A 22,557-nucleotide genomic window follows, 5' to 3' on the forward strand; every position below is an offset into this window, starting at 1 on the left:
AGGATAAGAAACCTATTGTATATTAGGCTTATTAGGAGTCTATTAACTAAGCTTTTAGTAAGCTAAATATGGGTAATATAAAGGCTTATGTATTTTTTTAGGGTTTCACTAGGACCTTAAAAGATAAGCTTTTTAAGTAAGATGTTAATTATACTAATATGCATACTATAGCTTTATATATATAGAGACTATAGGAGATTTTAGAAGGGAGATATATAAGAAGGCCTGCTAGCTGTTTTAAGTTATATAAGTAACTATACTTAAGCTTTTTAAACTACCCTTATAAGAGTAGCTTATAACCTTCTTAGTTAATAGACCTAAGGGAGTACTATCTAAAGACCTTATCTTAGAATAACTACTTAGTAAACCTCTATATAAGGCTTAGCTTTAATAGTAGGCCTCCTAATCTTTAGGGAACTTAGTGCTATAATTATAAGGAATATAAGTATATATCCTCTAATTATATTAAACTATATATATAGCTTATAAGTAGTAACTAGAACTTAAACTTAAGATAGGGTGGGATTAATACTATTACAGTCTCTTATATAAATAATACTGAAGACTTAGGAAATAAGTAGGTGTAGAGGTAACCTTAAGGGGTATTACGCTAGAAATCACTTTAGTTCCTATAGGGTAGACTATTAAGGGTTAAGTAATTATATTTTAAGTATATAATAAGGTTAAACTATTAGTTAATATAGATATTTACGCTATAGTAGACCTTATATAAGAAGACCTTATTGAGAAACTCTTATTAAAGGAGGCTATTAGTATTATAGCTTTAGAGTTAGTAGACTTTTAAGGAAGATTAACACCTATTAGTAAAGTTTATTAGCTTACCCTCTTTTTAATTAATAGCTAAAGCTATCTATAGAAGATTTAGAGAGCGTTTATAGCTAGCCTATATCTTAAGGGAGTAGGAGATATCCTTCTATCTAATAACTTAATAGGTAGAGAAGGTATCTATATAAATACTTATACTTATACTTAGTTATATAATTATATCTTACTTACTGAGCTAGAGGTGATAGCATAAGAGATTATAGAAAACAGCTAGAAAGCTTATATGATATACTTAATAGGAGCTTTAGCCTTAGATAAAAAAGATATTAATACCTTAGGCGAAAGCTTACTAAATAAGGAGCGTGAGAAGAATATTCCTAAAGAACTTAAACCCTTTACTAACGTTTTTAATAAGGAAAATATAAAGAAAATCTTTAAATTAAAGGGAGTAGTATATTATATTAAGCTAAAACCTAGTAAAGAGCCCCTATATAGGCTGATATACCTTATATTAGCAGAATAGCTGTAAACCTTTACTAAATATATTTGAGAAATAGAGGTAGCTAGATATATCTGCTACTTAACTAGCTCTACTGGGGTGTTAGTCTTATTTATACCTAAAAAGGATAGTAGCTTATAGTTATATGTAGATTATAGAGGACTAAATGAAATTATAGTGAAGAACTAATACTCTCTGCTACTAATTAGTAAGCTTCTAGATAAGTTTATTAGTGTAAAGTTTATTTCTAAGATTAATTTAAGTGAGGTATATTATAGAATTATAATTAATAAAGCAGATAGATAGAAGACTGCGTTTAGGACCTAATATAGGCATTTTGAGTATATAGTGATGCTGTTTAGGCTTATGAACGCTCTAGCAACCTTCTAAGTGTATATTTACTAAACACTTGCTAACTTTTTAGATACTTACTGTATTATATACCTAGATAATATCTTAATCTATTTAGATACTAAGGAGTAATATACTAAAGACCTCTATGTGGTCTTATATTACTTAAGGGCTACTAAGCTATTTGTAAAACTAAAGAAGTGCGACTTCTATTAGATAGAAGTGGATTTCTTTAGGTTCTATATTACTTAAGATAGTATTAAAATAGACCTAGATAGAGTCTGAGTGGTTACTAAATAGCTAGTACTAAAGTCCTTTAGGGATATCTAAGTTTTTCTTAGTTTCTATAATTTTTACTATAAATTTATTATTAGATATTTCTATATTGTAGCTCTTATAAATAGTGTGCTGAAAGGAAGTTAAAACAGTATGAAGTTAGGAGCTTTCGTTTAGATAGGGGAGATATAGACTGTATTTAAGATATTTTAGAGAGCGTTTGCTGAAGCCTTAATATTAAGATACTATAACCTAGCGCTAGAAACTAAGGTTGAGATTGATATGTTTATTTAGGTAGCATCTAGTGTGCTTTTATAGAAATATAGTACTATTTAGCACTTAGTAGCCTTTTAGTTAAAGAAGCTTTTAGATATAGAAAGATACTAAGCTATAGGGTAATAAGAGCTCCTCACTATTATAGAAAGCTTAGATTACTAGGTGTAGTACCTCTAAGGGCTTCCTGAGAAATTCTTAGTACTTATAGATTATATAGCACTAAAGGGGGTGCTTATTATACCTATGCGTGATATTTGTGGAAAGCTTATATAATAGGTCTACTACCTATTAGTATTTAATTTTGAAATCTAGTATAGATTAGGAGTTATTAATCTAGTAGATAGACTGTTATAACGCCTTAACTATATAGTAGAAGACTTTAGGGTGGATAATATACTTCTTATTTTTAAGAAGAAGCTAGGACTTATTAGCTAGCTATTAGTAATAACTTGCTAATATATCGCTAAGTTTAAAGGAATTATAGCTACTGTGAGAACTTATATCTAGGCTGTTTAGCGAAGTATATAAGAACTTTGCTAGAGGGCTAGCTCTAAGGTTAAGGGATCCTTACCTTTAAGTTAGTACTACTTTATAAAGGGTACTAATAAGTTATTATGTTAAAGTATATATATTAGTGTTGTCACCTACTTAAAATTATATATAGATGCTATGCTGACTGCTCTATAAGAAGATAGTAATATGCTAGAGGACTTAGGGGGAGCTAGGATTACTATACTAGAGCAGTATATCCTATATGCTATAATAAGGGAGCTTATTTAGGATGAAATAATATATATATTGCGACTAAGTGTGAATTTTAAATAGATAGTTAGAGGACTGTAAGCTAAAGACTACTTCTATAGAGAACTTATAGCTAAGGTTTATTGAGATACTAGGGAATACTAAAGGTACTAACTTAATAAGAATAACATCCTTTAGTTTAAAAGAAGACTTATTATCTTAGAAGAGGGATCCCTCTACTATAAAATCTTAAAAAACTACTATAATATGCTTAGATTAAGGTATATAGGGGTGAATAAGATAGTAGAGCTAATCCTATAAAAATTCTATTAGCTATACCTAATAGAGGATATATAGTGATATATTGCTAAGTGCTTATATTACTAAGGAGTATATGTACTATAGTATAAGCTATATAGACTGCTGTAAATATTAGAATTGCTAGTATACCTATTTTAATAGATTTCTTTAGACTTCTTAACTAGCTTACTAAAGAGTTACTAAGATAATAGGATTATATATAATATAATCCTAGTAGTTATATGTTAAATAACTAAAGTAGTATGATTTCTAGTGATAACTAAGTGATTAGATGCTATAAGTTTAGCGAGGATCTTATATTAAGAGATTAAATATTAGTATAGTATACCTGAAGCTATTATTAGTAATTAAGATAAGTTAATTACTAGCTAGTTCTAGTAAGACTAAACTAAGGCTTAAGATATAGAAGGGTGTATCTTTACTGCGTAGTATCTATAGATAGATAGCTAAACTAAGAGAATATATTAAACCCTAACTGTATACCTCTTAAAGTTTAGTGAAGGCTTGTATGACTAGTAGGTAATATAGCTAGTTGAAGCTAAATTCTTATATAATAATAGTAGATATACTATTATTAGCGTGTTACTATTTGAGGCTTTTATAGGTTACTACCTTTAAATAATTAATTACTACCTACTAAGTGTTAAAATTAAAACCTAAAGGGTTAATAAAAAGCTTAAGAAGCTAATAGAGGTTTGCTAAAGGATAGCTGAGAATTAGTAATATATAACAGAAGTATAAGCTAAAAATGTAAATACTAAAAGGAAGGTGTAATCGTATAAGGTTAGAGATATTATAGGGCTCTTAATAAAGAACTTCTACTTTGTAAAAGGTTAGCAAAAACTCGTCCTGCGATTTATTCCTATGCTAATTATAGAGGTTGTAGGCCTTAACGCCTATAGAGTGTAGCTTCTAGAAAAATATAATAGGGCGTATAACGTCTTCTTAGTTGCTTTATTAGAACTGTAGTATAGCTAAAAGCTTACTAAAGGATAGCTTTTAGACCTAAAAGAGGATCTTAAAGAATAGGAAGTTAAGAATATTATGTTATAAAGGGATGTATTAGTAGGCCTCTTATATTTAGTTAAGTAGAAAGGCTGGCTGGTAGAATATAACACCTAGGAGCTTAAAGAACACTTAGTGAATACTTTATAAATCCTTATAGGATTTAAGAAGTAATAGTATAAGTTATACTATAAGTAGGATAATAAGTAGTATAGAGAAATAAGGAAAAGTTAATTAACTGTAGAAAGATTTTAAAAAAAACTACTCTTAAAAGTAATGCGTAAACCTAAAGGTATCTAACTAAGAACTCTAAAAAAAAGCTATTATATGCTTATTAAAGATTTACTGAAAACTACTAAGAATTATCCTCTAAGTTGCTTAAATCCTTACTAGTGCTATTACTATTAGGACTAGTATCTGTATTATTCTCACTATTACTGCTCTTACTTTCTAATAACTTATCCTCCTCTTTAGAGCTAATAAGATTTTTGCGAATACTTATGGAGGAGGTATTAATATCTTTATAAGTATTAGGTTAGGGAGTGGGGTTAGAGCTAATACGTTTGAGGATTGTAACTAGGGTGTACTTATGAGAATTATGAAGTATCTAAGAAGCTTGGACCTTAGAGGGATCTTAAGTAGGCAGGCTGGATATATAAGGGTTATTACTTAAGAGATACTTCTCTAGGATATTATTAAGCTTATTAAGGAACTAAGCTTAGTTAAAGATATAGCTTTTATCTTAGAGGTATTAAGGTAAGGTATTCTTAAGCTGAAAATAAGTCTACTTAATAAGGTTCTTATCCTTTTTTTAGTGAGTATTCTATAAAGAAACTATTAGCTGTTAAAGAAAAACCTAATCTAAGGGATTATATACCTTAAGCTAGATCTTAAGATATACTTAAGTGTGGTTAGTAGTAGTCTCTTTAGTGTTTATCTATAGTAGTTAGTTGTTATACTACTTGGAGTTAGGCTAAAGCTTAGTAGGGTTTACTAACTACTTATAGAGTGATAGGAGAAGTATCTGACTGTTTGTGATTATAGTGTGTATATAGTAGATCTTATGCTAATAATACTTGCTAGCTTTAATCTAGGCGGCATAGCGTTTCACCTAGTTCTAGAAGATTTAAGTACTATTAACTAAGTAGTTAGGGATTTAGTTATACTAATAGTTAGTTTAATATTTTAGTGAAAGGTTACTGAATACTTACCTTGTGATACTTAATATTATGCGAACGATATATCTAGTAGGTAGTATTACTTATGTTAGTGTAGGTATATACTACTCTAGTAGTTTAGTAGAGCTATAGGGTGTAAGAGATATAAGGCTTATTACTACCTAATTAGTTATGCTAGTAGGTATTACTATTCTTTACTAAGTTATTAGGCTTATATAACGCTAGAATGTGGGCGATTAGGGTCTTAGTACTTATGATGATTAGATATAAAAGTGGTGTTAGAAGGGGAAAGCTTTATGAAGGCTTAATAAAGCTTTGCGAAATGTGAAAGCTATTATGATATAATGTGATAAGGAGGAAAAAAAAAAACTAACTTTAGGTGGGAAAAAGGGTATTACTTTATAGATAGATATGAGGTATTATTAAATAGTTAGGGAGGTAGTTATAACTTTAGATAGAAAGAATAGTAGTTATTTACTATAGTAAGTGCTACTAAAGGTGAGAAGGTAAGTGTAGTGAATTAATAATAGTAGTTACTATTTAACGTTCTAAATAGCTTTATGATATGCTTATTTTAGAAGGGGGATAAATAGGATGAAAAAATGAAGTTATTATAAGGCTATTATTTAGAGAGGGCTTACTAAGTAAAGAATAAAATGTTTATAAGTAAAGAATATAAAACTTACTAAAGATAATTTCTTTCTTTAAGGAATAAGAGAGACCCCTAATGAAATTCTATTTAGTAGATAATAATAGTGCTAAGGGATAAGGAAGCTTTAGTGAATATGTAGCGGATAACTATTATATAGATAATAGAGATAACTTATAATAATAATAGTAACTATAAAAAAGCTTACTATAGATAATAGAGGTTTTTGCTTATTATTAGTCCTATTTTATAGTGGGGACTATTATGATTAGAAGGGGGATAATTATAAGGGTCTGGCTACTTGGACTGGAAGGGCTTAGGGATAGTTTGGCTAGACTAAGCTGAAAGGATAGAGAACTCTGTGGAGATAGGGTATAGAACCCTCTATAGCGAGGACTTAGTGAATACTTGCTGAAGAGTTAGAAAAGAAGATCTTAGAAGAAGTAAGTAAAAGTAGCGTAGTAATATTATACCTACCTTTTAGGTGCTTCTTCTATTAGTTTGACCTAACTGTGGCTTATAGCCCCTAAATACCTTTATAGTAATAAACTTAGTAAGGTATTAAACTATAGTACTTATTTATAATAAATATAATATTTATAGAGATTATATAGTAATAAGAGATATAGGTTATTAAGGCTATTAAAAAGGAGATTAAGTAATAATATACTATATTAAAAAAAGAAGCTAAGAGGTAAGAGAAAGAAGTATAAATAGAGTATATAGCTATAAAATACTAACTAATTAATAAGTATATAAAATAACTAAATTTTAAATAGTAGCTTACCTATACTAATAAAATTAATAACTATATACTATTTAATATAAAAAACTTATAATAGTATAAGCTACTTAAGCCTAAGTAGTAGATTAATCTTAACCCTATATTACTACTAAAAGAGACTTTAGATACTATTAAGTACTATATAAAGCCTCTTAGTTACCTTAATATTAGAGAGATACTAGCTATAAGAGGGCACTATATTAATAATAGTAACTTAAATATCTATAATAATATTAATAACCTTATTAAGGAGGATAGTAATAATACTACTTTAAGTATTAATTTAGTTAGTAACTTTAGAGTTAATAATAATATTATTAATACTAATAAGCCTAAGTTACTACTATTACTAATATTAGCTCTACTAGCTATATTAGTATTAGTAGTAGTATATTAAATATCCTATTTTACTCTATAAGAGGGTTTAGTATACTTCTATATTAATAGTACTATAGAGGGTAACCCTCTAATAATACCTCTATTAATATAAGTAATAAAGAAATAGAAATATATTATTAATAATATAAAAAGTAATAATATAATTATTTTCTATAGCTTATTAATACTTATATAAGATATATAGATATTATATATATAGCTAGATAGCCCTACTTAAGAGTAATATAATAATACTACTTTTATTACTATATAATATAGTTAAGGTTGAAAATTATATTACGAAAAGTTATTAATTTAGTGGGCTAATACTAAAAAATACCACTTTTAGTGATATAGGTAGAAACCCCCTTTTTTGCGTGGAAACCCTGTTTTTTCGCCCCCTACGTGAGTAGGGGGTCTAGCGTTAGCCCGCGCCGCTTGGACCCCCGGGTACGCACTGACGAAAATAGACCGTGTTTGAGCCGAACCACGCCGCCATCGTATCCAGCAACAGTCAGGCGCATGCAGAGGCTCAGATTTCATTTGAAGGAGGGAGTGCCTAAGCCTATCATACGTCGCGACACAGTGGAGGCGGCGTAAAACCGCGCAAATTAGAGATACCACCCGTCCATGTCCAGGAAGTCCCGTGGAAGATGAGGGCAACTCGTTATGAATCAAAGCTGCCCAAGGGGCATAGCCTAGCTACTGGCAGTGCCTTAATCAGCGATGCATGAGAAGATCCATGTTTGCCTCCGGCCGGCATGTTCTGCTGGTGACTCGGCGCTTATCATAAGCATCATTTCGTCTTGGGTACGGCCTTTTCGAAAGATTCTCCCTCTTTTTAGAAGCAAAGCGAGTCCCGATGTGTGATGATACTGAACCTCAGACTTGTCGTAGCCCCTGGGCAGCAAGCACCTGCCTGATCCTGGTAGGTACGCTGCTTTCCCGCAAGGTACAGAACCTGACCTCAACCAAGCTTGTTATTCAGAACTCCCTCTCTCTTATCGTACGTTCCCAACCTTCTCTTATCTGTCAATTGACTGCTAATCGAAACTGAGAACAGTTGCTGCACAAAGTTCAACAGCCCAGCCTGGACGATCGAGACCGATACGAGCCCCTGACGGCAGTGATACTCTCTGAGACCTTGAAGCTGATTGTTTGTGTTGTTGTGCTGGGCTTCGGAGGGACACCGCAGCTGGAAAAGGTCAACAGAATACAGCTGGTCGCCGATGATCTTCGGGATGGCCACCTGAAAGCCGCGGCTCCGGCTATACTATACACTATTGCGGCCGTACTGCAAAGTCTGGGCGCCCGGAATTTAGATGGTATGTCTTTTGTTGTTCTTTCGCAACTGAAGCTCATCTTGACGCCCGTCTTCTCTGTGGTTATTCTTCGGCAGTCGTTGACGATGTTGCAATGGCTGTGTCTCTTTACGATAGCCGCAGGGATTGTTCTGGTCCAAACCACAGCATCCTCTACCATGACCCTCGACTTGAGATACAGTCAAGATATAAGATTGGGGGCCATTACAATGTTGATATCTGGGACTTGTGTTGCTCTCGCTGGTGTTCTGATGGAATCAATCGTCAAAGTTCCCAACAAGTTCATTGTGCGCAACTGCCAGCTTGCGGTTTACGCGTGTCTTTGCGCGAGCCTGAGCCTTTTGATTCGTTTTGCAACAACTACCACAGGCCTTTCGAGGAATGATAATACACATTTTTTCCAAGGATATCATGCTCTCGTCTGGGTTTATGTATTCCTTCAGGCAGCAGGCGGATTTATAGTGGCTTGGTCGGTCCGTACCAGCAGTACTGTAGCGAAGAACCATGCTCAGGCAGTTGGGTTCACGATTGCATCCATAGGCCCGTCATTGCTGCCACCGCGGGTGGTGTCACTTCAGGTAAGCCAATATTTTTGCTGGCTGTAATTACTGTCTAACATGGTCATTTTTAGGCTTTTATTGGTGTTGGGTTGGTGACTGCTGGCGTGCTTGGCTCTTTGCGTCACTCGCAGAAACCAACGGCAACGGTATTTGATGTTGACAAATGCTATGGTGGGGAAAAGTCAATACCTTAACCACCGGGAGGCCTTGAGCACCTGGCATTTTCCTGTCAGCTAGGAAAATCTTCTCAAGTTCAATCAAGCAATTAATTAACCAAATATGAAACTATCACCACGCAATCCAGTCAACTGTAAATCTCAAACTTGTTGATGAATGGCCTTGACTCCTTTAACAGTGAGGTAGGGCCTTAGGGCAGCCTCAGAGGAACCGCGGAACTCCTGGAGAATCATTACCTAGGTAATCCAGGCCTTTTTACCTAGCCCAGCTCCGAGGGCCCTAAGCCGGCCCCAAAAGCAAAACCTAGCTCCGAAAGCCCCGAAAACCCGCCCCCTCTTCGGGCACCCCCCTTCTAGAGCCCTCGACTCTCAGGCCTTGCCTCTCTTTAGGATCCTCCACTATGTATGGGGATAATTGCCTATTGGCTGCAAGTTTTGGCAATCGATCAAGTATGGTATCGCGTTGTGGCAATCAATTCAAGTTGGAGCTTCAAACTTGAAAGACTGAGTTGCCCTGAGGGGGGGGNGGGGGGCGCGTTGTTCACGTCCGTTCTCAACACATTTTCATTAGACAGCTCTAGGTATAGACTTCAAGCAACGCATACCTAATCACATCATCATACATTGAACTGGCCTATCCAATATGGCATGCAGTTCGTTTGCTTTCCAGAATCAAGCAGCTCATCGACTCCCGTGAATTCCGACTTCGATAAACCCCTCTTAGAGTGGCTTAAATGTCGTCTTAGGTACGTATAAAGACTATTGGTGCTGTTAATTTTCCATTAGAAACCATCAGATATTGCTTACCTTACTGTCAGGGCTACCTATGGACTATCTGTTGCCTAGTGTGATGCGTCACTGGCACTAGTTCGTCAGGTCTCGTTCAACGCCTACTCCCCAAGAATACACTATGAGAAGCCAACACTCATAGCAATCTGCCCGGAAGAGATACTTATAGCTCTCCACATGGGACGTATCCCGATCTCAACCTTGAGAGTGGCATGTTTGGATGAGAGATGCGGACATAAGGGGCCGCGGAACGGAAACGGCCCAGTAACAACAGCCGAATTGAATACCAAGAAACCCTCACAGGTGGTTTTCCGTCTTTGTATTCCTTTAAATTATGCTAATGAGGGAAAAGAGATTTGGACCTTTTGGTCACACGTGCGAGCCTGATGCCAATATGTACAAGAAGAATGTTGGAAAGATGAACTTCCTTATATACATGCAATCAAGATTTACTCAACAGCCAGACAGCTATGTGCCACATCCAGACTCATGGACCATCGCCGTCTTGATCTTGTCAGCTTCAATCGTGGCTCCAGCACTTCGAGATTTTATATTGAGATATTTCACGGCTCAACGGCAATTCAGAGCGGCTTTTACTGTAAGAGCTAACTGATACACAAATAAAACTCCCCGAAAATAGCTTAGTTGAATGTACAATAACATATGGTAGGACGGTCCTTTCGCGTTCACGTTGGAGTTCCATCTACCATTCTTAGCGTTAAGGGAAGAACTGCGAGTCCCACAGGACAACAGGAAAAGACCAGATGGATCACCGTGCCGCAAAACTTTGGACTTGTCCTTTCTCACAGGCATTTTTTATTTTACTGGCGGCACAAACATGTCGTACTTTCTACATGAGGCTCAGACCTCACTTTTAATTGTCGGCAATGACAACCTTATCTGGACAGCGTATTTCTTCACTGACACCTACAATGGACGTCCTGGAGAGACCAACCACGAGGATTTGTCCTTTTATCAACAGCCTTCGGAGGGAGATGAATTGTTCTACGACCCTCTCACTATGGGACAACACGATGCCAATGTTTCCATCTGGGACCCAAGAGAATACTTCTGTCTCATAGTCAGGATACGGCTTGGGCTTATCAAAGAGGAGTGGGCTTACATCTCCAGCTTTTTCATGGAAAAGATTGGAGCTTCCGTAAGAGGGTCCCACCACGCATCTTTCTATAATGCAAAGAGCTTGACGTTGCTGACATAGCGTGTACAGAAACTAGACATTCCATCATTTCTCGAACCGACAGGTCTAGGCTCCGCTGAGGCTCACGCACGTGCCATCGAGAATGCATACGACTGGATCACAAAGGCAACGAGAATACTTCACTGCCTAACTAGTAACCTCACCAGAGTAATTCAGACGTGGTCATTCTTTGTCAAAGATAACATTCGTGACTTCCTCGAAGGAAGTTCCGAGCAGCTCAATTTATCTTACAGAAGATCAGAATTAGTATGAATGAGCTTCGCGAAATCCGTGCCGATTTGAACGATTTGATGCAAAAAGCAGAAAACTTTATCCATGAGGTGGGCATACACAAAACAGGAAACAGAAGATGGTTTCAGTCTGACTGGCTGAATAATAGTTGGAGTTATATGTTCCAGTAGCCGGTAACAAAGCAATCACCCTCCAACATTGGACATTCAACATAGTAGGCACCTCCCGCAGAAGTCTATAGGCATTCGATCTGACATGCGGAAACCCAGGTTCTATTCATGTCTTCAGGTGTACTATCGTCGGGGATCATGCAGTCGGACATTTTTATTTCAGACCTCGCATCCTCTGCTTTTTCGTTCTTTCCGCCATAATAGGCCTAGCAATGCTTGCTGTGAAGCCTCTTTCGTCGTATTTCCATCTCCTTCATCAAACAAAGCGCTTTCACCAGGAGTCAAGTGGTCACCATAATACATCGGAAATTGCCTTGATGGGTTCCGTTCCTTGGGATAACGATTACGTTCAGTCCCCACCTGCCATTTTTTGTGCATAAAAGGTTTCCTAAACCCAAAACGGATGAATACCACAGTGGTCCAAATTTACCGTCTCTTGGCTACTGACCCAAGGTCGTGACTTCCTTGCGATTGTGACGTTGCGACAACCGTCGTCGGTTGGTAACAGTGATATGCATACCTAGTAGTGCACCACCAGCAAGAGCTTGAGATGAATCATTTGAAAACATCTTTACCCAGGTCTCTCTCGCCATCACGAACGAGGCGGAGCGGCTTCATCCACGTGGGCCAGCCATGCCCTCGCATGTGCAGTTCTTTTGCCCAACGTTGGGCTGCAGCATACGTTAGTTCCATTCAACAGTTCGATTTAGGCTTTTCGCGGAGTAGCTGTGATGCGCACTTACTCGCAAGTAAGTCACCATGGCTTGAGCCGTAGAGTCAAATGTGCTTGCGATTCACCTCCATTTCGCCGATGCCACGGCCTTTTTCGTAACCCGGGTGACTCGGCTGACATGCATGATGTAATCACGCGGAACGGTGCTGCGCCAGTCAGTGTCGGTTGGTCCAATGGCTTTGAATTGATCTGCCCGAACGTGAGGGTGGAACCCGAGTTATCTTCGTTTGTCCTACGTCGCTCGAAAACCGATTACGAGGCATTCCCACACCGAACGTGCCCAAATAGCAGCCCAATGCCTACGTGGCACTGCTAGTTCGAATCATCGGACGAAATATGCAGTTGTATCCTTACACTCTTTTCTGGCGCAAGCAGTTCAAGTGTTTGTTACAAGCACTGCGCTCTTACGAGAAGGTGAATTTTGAGTGAATAATGGTAGTACCGTAATTCCCCTACAACCTCTTGCTAGTCACTGCTGATAGAGTGTGGTCAATAAATGTTGCAAAAGTGGTGTCTCAATTGCTAAGCAGCAAATGCGCCCTGTCTTCCCAACAACTTTTAAGGCAGAGCAGTCGTGAAGTTGATCACGGTAGTATATTATATACACCAACGGAAATTTTCATCATCTCTTCCAATTCGCCTGGCGACATTGAACCACGTGTCGGTGACTTTTCGCCTTTAGTTCCATCTCTGACTCTTTCCACTTTCCACGTCTGTCAATAAAACAAACTCCGCTTCGGAACGCTTTGGTGTCAGCCGGCGAGCGATGGCGTTTGAACCCAGCGTGTTGCCCGTTGAGTCCGTCGCACCAGATCCTGAGGATGCCCCAGACAGCTTTGATTTGATGGTCGTAAATGTGGCGCTCTTAGCTGTAAGTCCGGAGAGGAACTTGTAGACGGCAGGAAGGGATGCTGTGATAATCCCGGCGTACAGCTCAATGGTACTCCAGTAAGCGGCATCCACATAATCGTAGGTGATGCTATACTGTGTTAGCAAGTGTGTCCCACAGAGTCACAACTTGAAGCCTTACTTGGTGCTGTTGGCGAAGACTACGAGAGTGCGAAGACGAATGACACTCGCAATCGTGACACTGAAGCAAGGTTCAGTCAATAATGGTTCGAAGACACCCCACACCAGCTGGTGAACTCACAAGATTCCCAAAGAAAACACAACCATAACCATTAACTTCTTCTTCAGAGGCATCTGCAGAAGATAAAGTTGATGCAGAGGAAGTACCAGAATGATAACGTCCAATACGATGTTGAATGCTGCACTCAGCCAACCCTGAAGGTGGATGTTGTTGCAGCGACCGAGATGCTTCTCTTCCAGCTGCAGCCAAGCGTGGTTGATAGGCCAACACTGGAACAGTGTCGCGAAGAAAAAGGCCGCAGCATAAGCGAGAACAAGACCCATGGTGACCCAAATGGCCTTGCTGAGATTGTTATGCTGGAAGATGCGGTTCAAAAAGAAGAGGATTGACAGCTTGTTCATAGCCTGTGCTAGGAAGTAGAACAGCTCGCCAAGGAAATAGTACTGCGAGATGTGATGTCAACATATGCTCTTGGGAGGACCAAGTACGAACACCAAAACATGAAATATGGCATACCTCAAGCACGTTCTCAATGTTCTTCAACGGAAGAGTCCACATGTCCTTGCCCAAGCCATTGTCGACCACTGCAACACATGGTCAGCATTGCTTCAAATCAGGCATTCCCAAAAGCTTCTTACAAGTAAACGCGAAAACAGTCGGCGGGACGGTGAGAATAACACATGCAATGATTGTCCAGTCATCCCAGCCAAGCTCTCGACCAAAACCAGGCAGGGCAGAACAAAGACGCAGGATGAAAAAGACAAGTGCAAGAGCAAAACCAACACCTGCAACGAGGGGTGGCTTCAAGCTCTCGTCTCGCACGGGAAGACCGCACATGGTAGCGGAGCCATTCTTAGTTTCTAAATGCGACAGAACAGTCAGTTATCACCCTTCCGACTGATTGGATACCCCAGATGTGACAGGCAGGGACTTACTCAGGGCGTCCTCATAGTTGCAACCTTGCAAGACACAGACACTCAGGTTGGCATTCAGGGCCTCGTTCGTGCAAAGGCAAGTCGTGTCCGTGAGTGAACAACCTGATGTTGGGACAAGCTCAGTCAAGCAGACGAGCTGGTTACCAAAGTTGGTATACGATCAGCGACACCATTTTTGGTCGACGCTAGTGGGGGATCTAGCGTATGAAAGGGGCCAGTGCTTCATCGTCTACTTACTGCACATGCCGGGTATAACTTCTTCGCCATGGCCAGTGCTGCAGCTGCGGCTTCTGCATCTGTCTGGGCCATGGTGTTTGAAGCCATGAAGGAGGCGGCTAAAACCGCAAGCATGGAAAACTTCATGATGCCGGTGTTCTGGGTGACAGCAAATCGGGGACGCTCTCCAAAATGGCACTGGTCGCTTGGCAAAGGCCTTAAACGGGGTTAAATAGAAGAGGGCAAGCACAGAGAAAAGGGTTACTTGACCACTTAAATCCCATGTCACACTCTGTTGTTCCTCCATGCATGAAATTGCCTCGCAAACACTCCTTTGATCGGATTCCTGGGGCAAAAGCACGCAGCACTACTCCTCCAGGCCCTGCCATGCTCAAAGTCTTCCGCGTGAGGGCGAGTCATTCCGCTCTGACTTACGAAAGATCTGCCTGGATCGTCGCCCTGGCATGGGGACAAGACCAAAGGCCCAGCCAGACCCCGCCCAGCAGATGAGCACAACTGGATGTCCCTTGCACCGGCACTTGGGAAGAAGGACCGTGTCCTGTGGAGCGTGTTGGGCTGCCAGGTACCCGGCCGAATGGGAAGACATGCCAGTCAGTTACCATGGAGGCGGTATGTGCTAACGGAGAATTTGGACAGATAGCGCAAGAGATGCTTGTTGAAACGGTTTTCTGATCGTATCTGCGCCAACATCAAGACTTTCGAGAATTCTTCGGCGGGCCCTTTGTCTATCGTGCATGATCAACAACTCACGGGACATGACCAACTCCAGAGGGACGCGCTGGAACGCGTCTCGTATGCTTTGATACAGTTCGCCAAGTCATGTGCTTTCATCCCACGCATCCCACTAGCTCCGGAACTTCAATAAGTTTATTATTTGACAGCGGAAGTTTGATGGCGGAAGTCTTTAGTCCGCACCTCAAGCTTTGAGCACTCAAGTCCCGTGTCATCCGTTGTTCGCTTGCAGACCGCGTATCTTGGACTGCCCCTTATGCCGTATTTCCTGGATCCCGACCGTTGAGTGGACAGTTTGCTGGGCATAACCTAAAATGGATAGCACGACTCACGAGGTTGCACTCGACAATGGACGACAGCGGATCAGAAATTGTAAACTTTTTAATTTGCTGTGGGCTACCACGCCAGCCAAAAGAGTGAGATCTTCGGCGGCCTCCACCGGGATCATCCCGGCTTCAGCGAACTGGTGGCTCTGGTTCTGGTCCTGGTTCGGGCCGTAGTTGGTGGCATCGGACCACGGCCCTCACTGTGGCCAGTTGCTGAACAGACGTTTGGATGATGAAGCCAATTCCAAGACAATCGTTTCTCAATTTGCAATGGTTGCGCAGCGGGTGTTTCTCCCGGTCGAGCCGTTGCGATGTGGCTTGGAATGCCTTGTGCTCTATCCTAGCGTTGCATTTCTTCGTTTCGGTAAACCATCCCTGCTGATGGAGACCCTTGAGCCCTACGTTGTCGGCGCGTATGGCGGTGTCAGAATAGGCAATTAAGGTAGCCGATCGGGGTGTTTGAAAGCATCGCTTAGAAGTTGTCTCCTCATTCTTCAACGGCGTTTCCCGTACGCGAGGAGCACGCACTCGGGTCCCTGGCAGAGATGACGAAGAAGACCACGATGGACGATGGGGTTTGGAATCGACGGGTGGCTTGGGAAAAAGACACGACGAAGTCAGCTACGAAAACAACAAAGACAAACGTAATTCGACGAACAGCAACACCGAATCAGCCATTTCGGGTCGATCAGTGATAACGGACCCCGAGAACGCTCGCAGACAGCCTCTTTTGGTCTTTACTCATTCGTTGAATTTGACTTTGCGTCCTGGAACTCGCAGTTGTTCGCATGCGCCCCGCCTTAGTGTGGGATGCCATGCCGTGTTGGCCGACTGACAAGAAGACAGGGGCCACAAGAAGAACGAAGCCCCTCGGACTACCCCCTGTTCTTCTTTCCGATTTGGGCAGAGCTCTTCTCTTACGGGGGTTTCAAGGGGTTGCGTGAGTGTTGATGGGGCTTGACTGGGGGCCAAAGAGCGTTGTAACGACAATGGCACCCGCCAATGAAAATTGCGCGAGGGGATGATTGTCATATTCTAGAAATGAACTCCTGCTGGATGGGTTGTCAGTTAATTTGCTGCTTTTCGTAAGTCACTTATCACATCAGCAGTGCCGATCAGCGGGTAAGTCGTCGAGAATGCAGCCCGGAACTTGGGAAACCACCAACCATACTTAAGATCCAATCCCGATGATACTGCAGCCTTGGCTCTTGAGACTTACTCGTTCTCACCAACTCACAGCCTTTGGGCGTCCGTCACTCTTTTTATCCAACATATTCCACCGGCTATCGCACCGGCTAGTCATTCATTTATAATAATCTGCGTTCGTTTTGGAACCTGCTCCCTGTCGCCATGAAGTTCCTCGCGCCCGCTGTGGCGCTCATTGCGGCAGTCAATGCTGCGTAAGTCTTGACTTTTCCTATCGTCGTCAGGATAATGCTCTTTCACGATGTTGGTGGGTGTCTTTGTCATCACCAACGTGGCTGCTTCGTTCACGGATCTTCAAAGTTGTCGGCACTACTGCGGATGCTCCAGTCTCCGCCTCCATCGAACTACCCTGTTATCTTTGGTCTCCGCTATCGGCGTTGCCCTGATCTTGTTTCCTCCTTTCCTCTATCTTCACTCTGTTATCACCGACTGTTTTATTCTCGTTGTGGGGTGAATCCTCATCGGCATAGCATCGATTGTGCCCAACACCTTTCGTCGTCATAGTTATGTTGCGCATCCCTTGACTTACATGATATTGCAGTTTTGATGAGCCTCTCGGCCCTACCATCACTGCCAAGGGCCCGGTAGCCAACTCCACCTACGACTATGTTGTCGTCGGCTCTGGTCCTGGAGGTGCTCCTCTTGCTGCCCGCCTGGCCTTGGCCGGCTTCAGCGTCCTGTTGATGGATGCTGGTGAGGACAGAGGAGAGGATGCCGCCGTTCAAGTGCCCGCTTTGCACGTTTTGGCATCTCAGCATGAGCCCATCCAGTGGGATTTCTTCGTCAACCACTACGAAGATCCTGTCCAGGCTCAAAAGGACACCAAGTTCTCCTGGAGAAAGACAGATGGCGAGATCTACGTCGGCACAAACCCGCCTGCTGGCTCCGAGCCTCTGGGTATTCTGTACCCTCGCGTTGGCTCTCTTGGTGGCTGCGCCCAGGTTTGTGAAATCATTGATACCTCACTTTGGAAAAGCTTACCGATCGCTAACAAATTTCTAGCACAATGCTCTTGTGACTATTCTGCCGCAGGACAGTGATTGGAACAACATTGCTACCATCACTGGTGACAATACCTGGGAGGTCAGTAACTCTTCAAACATGCCAGGGAAATTCGAGCGCTAACTTAGAGGCAGGCAGACAAGATGCGCGAGTACTACAAGAAACTCGAAAAGTGCCACTACCTGCCTGGTGGTAAGTCTGCACCCCTCAAATGACAACCTCATGAGACTAACATGTTTCCATTTTAGGCCTCGACTCGTCTGTTCACGGTTACGATGGATGGCTCGAGACCCAGACAACCCCTGCGATTCTCATTGTCGAGGACCCCAAGGTTCTGTCTCTCGTCCTTGCCGCTGCTACCACCATGGGAAAGAACATCTTGGGCAAGATCATCACTACTGTTACCGGTCTTCTTGAGATTCTGGTCGTTGATGTGAACAACGATGCCCCCAGCCGTGACAAGAACGACGACATCTACCAGATCCCCCTCGCCATGAAGGACCCTTCCTTCACCCGCTCGTCTCCTCGCGACTTCATCTACGACGTGTACACCGCAAAGAACGCAGACGGCTCCAAAAAGTACAAGCTGGACCTGGCCCTGAACACCCTGGTCACCAAGATCAACTTCGATGAATCTGACGACAAGCCCAAGGCTACCGGCGTCGAGTACCTCTACGGAAAGAGCCTGTACCGCGCTGATCCCCGCGCGACCAAGGAGGACGGCGGTGTTCCTGGCCGCGTCTTTGCCAGCAAGGAGGTCATTGTCTCTGCCGGTGTCTTCAACACCCCCCAGCTCCTCAAGCTCAGCGGTATCGGCCCTGCTTCCGAGCTCAAGTCTTTCGATATCCCGGTCGTCAAGGATCTCCCTGGTGTCGGCGGCAACATGCAGGATCGCTACGAGGTCGGCATCGTTGGCAAGGCTCCCACCGACTTCGCCCTCCTCAAGGACTGCACCTTCTTGGATATGAACGGCACCCACAACGGCGAAGACCCCTGCTTCACCAACTGGCAGAACGGCGTTGGCGGTCTCAAGGGCGGCTACACCACCAACGGCATTGCTTTCGGCTACTTCAAGCACTCTTCCGTTGCCGATGCCGACCCCGACCTGTTCCTCGGCGGTGTCCCTGCTTACTTCAACGGTTACTTCCCCAACTACGCCGAGCACGCCCTCGCCGATCTCAGCGTCTGGACCTGGCTTACTCTCAAGGCCCACAGCCGTAACAACGCTGGCACTGTCAACCTGACCAGCGTCAACCCCCGTGACACCCCCAACATTACCTTCCGCAGCTTCTTCGAGGGCGTTGGCGGTGAGGAGGATCTCCAGGCTGTCTACGAGGGCATGAAGTACGGCATTGAGGCTTTCGAGAACCTCATCCCTCTCGACGGCTCGTTCGAGCGCATCTGGCCTCCCAAGAACGTCTCTTCCGAGGCTGATCTCAAGAAGTTCGCCCAGGATGAGGCTTGGGGCCACCACGCCTCTTGCACCGCTCCCATTGGTGCTGATGATGACCCGCACGCTGTTCTCGACTCCAACTTCAAGGTTCGTGGCGTTGACGGCCTGAGAGTTGTGGATGCCTCCATCTTCCCCAAGATTCCTGGCCACTACATTGTTCTCAGCATCTACATGGCCAGTGAGAAGGCTGCCGATGTGATCATTGCCGAGGCCAAGTCTGCGTAATTTGTCGTTCCGCATGCAATTCGCATCGAGGGCCAGTCTCAATCCAGGTTCTGTTGCCAGATTCGATCTAGTTGTCTTAACACCAAATAAACACATTTTTAATTCAAACCGATAATTTCGTGATTTCCTAACCTTCGTCCGAAATGAAACTTTGATCAAATTGCCAATCTCTTCAGGCAGACCTACATGATTATTGAAATTAAGCATACTCTAGAGCAAAGTTGAAGATGAGAATGAAGGTTGAAAAATCAACCATACGGTCAATTACGATAACATGGAAATCGGTCTTACGCCAGCGTCAAAAATGGAATTCACCATACCCACTCAGATTGTGATCCCTCTGACTCACATTACTATGATCACATCTCCATGATCGCAAGCCGTAAATCGAATGGAACTTAGATCGCTTCCTTTGTGGGTTATTCTGGCGACATCACGATTATCTACTGCGTAGTAAACACGAGCCGGTCCACTGAGTTTAGGGAGCGGTCAATAAAATCTAACCTAACTCGGCCAAGAAAACCGTTGAATGAAGATCTGCCAACGACCCTTGCAAGCGCGATGCAGGAACAAAGTCATTTGGACAAGTCCGGGGTGTCTCCGAAAGTCCGGGGGTCTCGCTGGGGGAGCATCGGAATACTACATCAAGACCAAGGAACTCGCCTCATTCTGGAGCATGTCGTCTGACTTTCGAACTTTAACCCGTCGGCAGACACACAAGTCAGTGAAGAGTCAGAATGATCTACGGCAGCCAGAAGACCGGGGCAGTTCCGTGTCTGGACCTCCTCACCCTCCTCTTCGGTAAGTCTCCGTGCGACCTCAATCGGAAGGCATCGTGAGTGCTAAACTTCCACGTCACGACAGACTCCGAGCACTGCCTCGCAAAGGAAGACACGCCACTCCACGCCGAGGCTGAAGAGCCAACCAAGTCTATCAACAAGTCCGATGCAAGGCTTCTCGCCAAGCAAATCGCACACTTGCTTCGGGTCGAATATGCGATAGGCAAAGATGGCCAGGGAAAAGATATCGTTGCATCCATTTGCAGCGGTCAGTCACGTTTACCGTGCTTTTTCTTCGGCGTTGTCGCTGCTGGCGGTGTCTACTCAGCCGTGAGCTCAGCAATCACTTCGAATATCGACAGTTTCAAGAATGTTCTTGCCGACCCAGAATTCAAGGTTCTGCTTTGCAGCGCCGACACGAAAGAGTTAGCTCTGAAGAGTGGCTTGAAACCCTCCAACATCCTCGTCTTGCAATCCCACCCCGAAATACAGTTGAAGAGTGCTGATGGCAATATCCAATGCAACTTTGCAGCCACGGGACCAGAGAATCTGTTGAATTGGAAGAAGGTTACGGATGCGGATGAACTACGGAAGACGCCAGTTTGCCTGATTTACTCGTCAGGCACCACTGGTGTCCCGAAAGGCGTCCTCATTTCGCACGAGAACATGGTTGCAGAAGCAGTTCTTCCTTCGACCATCAACCGGCGTATCTGGAATGGATGGGCTGAGTCCGGCAAACTCGTTGGCGAGCAACCTCTATCCGACGGGTACAGAACCCTCGCACACCTTCCACCTGCCCACATTTCCGGCATCCAAGGCTATTTCGTCAACCCCTTTCTCGACGGCGGCATAGTCTACTGGGTCCCAAGCGGACCATTCGACATGATGAAGTTCTTGGGTTACAACAAAAACCTCAAGATCACGACCTTCTTCACGGCCCCACCCATCTACGATGGCATCGCCAAGCTTCCTCAATATCGGCCAGCCCTGGTTGACGGGGCGTTCCGATCTCTTCGCGTGGCATACAGCGGTGGCGCAGCGCTGATACCTCAATCCCTCCTCGCGGCCCGAGCCGACCAGGTCCTGGGAGATGCGGAGCAGGGCAAGCCGGTCTTGATCAGCCAAACCTGGGGCGCGACGGAGACTACAGGCGCAGTGACGCACATGCCGCCTGATAGGGCCGGCTGGGACACGCTGGGAAGTGTGGGAGCGCTTCTCCCGGGTGTGACGATGAGGCTTGTCGATGAAGATGGCAGGGACGTGCAGCCAGTGGGAGAGGCTCTCCTGAAGGGCCCCACGGTGATGCTTGGGTACTACAAGAACCCGATGGCCGACAAGGCGGCGTTCACAGAGGACGGGTGGCTCCGGACGGGTGACTCCGTGAGGGTTCAAGATGGGCTCCTTTATTATGTGGACCGCATGCAGGTGAGTTTGCAATATTCTCCGGCGTCTCTTTGATCACTTGCAGCCCGGTTCTTCCACCTGAAACGACATGGGAATCGGATGCATCCGAAAACATCCACTTAGTCTCTGAAGGTGTCAGGATGTTTGCTAATAATACTCCTTGTCTAGGATGTCATCAAGAATGGAGCCTCTCGCGTGTTTCCTTCAGAGCTGGAGACAGTTCTACGGGAGCACGCCGCTGTATCTGATGTTGCAGTGATCGGTGTGCCTCGTGGCGATCAGGGGAGCGTACCTAGAGCTTTCGTTGTCCTATCCCCACAGGCTACTAGCCAGGGGCCAATGACCGACGTCATAAAGCAGCAATTAGTTGAGTTCGTTCAACACAAGACCGGCAAGGATCTAGCTGGAGGTGTGCAGTTCGTCGAGGCCATTCCCCGAGCCCCTGTAGGAAAGATCTTGCGTAGGGAATTGGAGCAAATGGCCGAGTAGATTCAGAAATGGGGGGTTTCAGTCGGAGGCCTTTTTTCGAACTGTTCCCTATCACGAATGGAAGGCTATCGTCGGTCACGTCTGGATGTGTTCTTGATTCCTTTATTGAACTAACAACATGCGTTTATGTGTCTTGGCGGCGCGGACCCAGGTTGCTGCCTAGCGACATGGACCAACGCTGTTAGCTGGCTCTTAGATATAAATCATAGAACATAATTCACGGCATGATTCAGCA

General features: G+C 43.2%; 4 protein-coding genes across 4 annotated transcripts; 3 read left to right on the forward strand and 1 right to left on the reverse strand.

Moving 5' to 3' along the window:
* Positions 1–8,307: 8,307 nt before the first annotated feature.
* GCG54_00003167 (CMP-sialic acid transporter) lies at positions 8,308–9,171 on the forward strand (the record flags this gene model as incomplete). Its single annotated transcript, XM_045403243.1, has 1 exon — positions 8,308–9,171. One exon carries the CDS (start codon positions 8,308–8,310, stop codon positions 9,169–9,171), a length of 864 nt encoding a protein of 287 aa, XP_045270146.1.
* Positions 9,172–13,122: 3,951 nt separating this feature from the next.
* Positions 13,123–14,832, reverse strand: GCG54_00003168 (uncharacterized protein; the record flags this gene model as incomplete). Its single annotated transcript, XM_045403244.1, has 7 exons — positions 13,123–13,423; positions 13,475–13,534; positions 13,595–13,977; positions 14,051–14,118; positions 14,173–14,394; positions 14,470–14,605; positions 14,707–14,832. The coding sequence occupies 7 exons, from the start codon at positions 14,830–14,832 to the stop codon at positions 13,123–13,125; spliced, it is 1,296 nt and encodes a 431-aa protein (XP_045270147.1).
* A 2,282-nt stretch (positions 14,833–17,114) lies between these two features.
* On the forward strand, positions 17,115–19,650 carry GCG54_00003169 (Choline dehydrogenase; the record flags this gene model as incomplete). Its single annotated transcript, XM_045403245.1, has 5 exons — positions 17,115–17,164; positions 17,512–17,911; positions 17,973–18,053; positions 18,107–18,164; positions 18,221–19,650. 5 exons carry the CDS (start codon positions 17,115–17,117, stop codon positions 19,648–19,650), a joined length of 2,019 nt encoding a protein of 672 aa, XP_045270148.1.
* Positions 19,651–20,387: 737 nt separating this feature from the next.
* GCG54_00003170 (putative acyl-coenzyme A synthetase) lies at positions 20,388–22,322 on the forward strand (the record flags this gene model as incomplete). Its single annotated transcript, XM_045403246.1, has 3 exons — positions 20,388–20,451; positions 20,515–21,854; positions 22,002–22,322. 3 exons carry the CDS (start codon positions 20,388–20,390, stop codon positions 22,320–22,322), a joined length of 1,725 nt encoding a protein of 574 aa, XP_045270149.1.
* Between the last annotated feature and the right edge of the window lie 235 nt (positions 22,323–22,557).

Source organism: Colletotrichum gloeosporioides, assembly GCF_011800055.1.
Source record: "Colletotrichum gloeosporioides strain Lc1 chromosome Unknown consensus_9, whole genome shotgun sequence".
NCBI classification, from domain to species: domain Eukaryota; kingdom Fungi; phylum Ascomycota; class Sordariomycetes; order Glomerellales; family Glomerellaceae; genus Colletotrichum; species Colletotrichum gloeosporioides.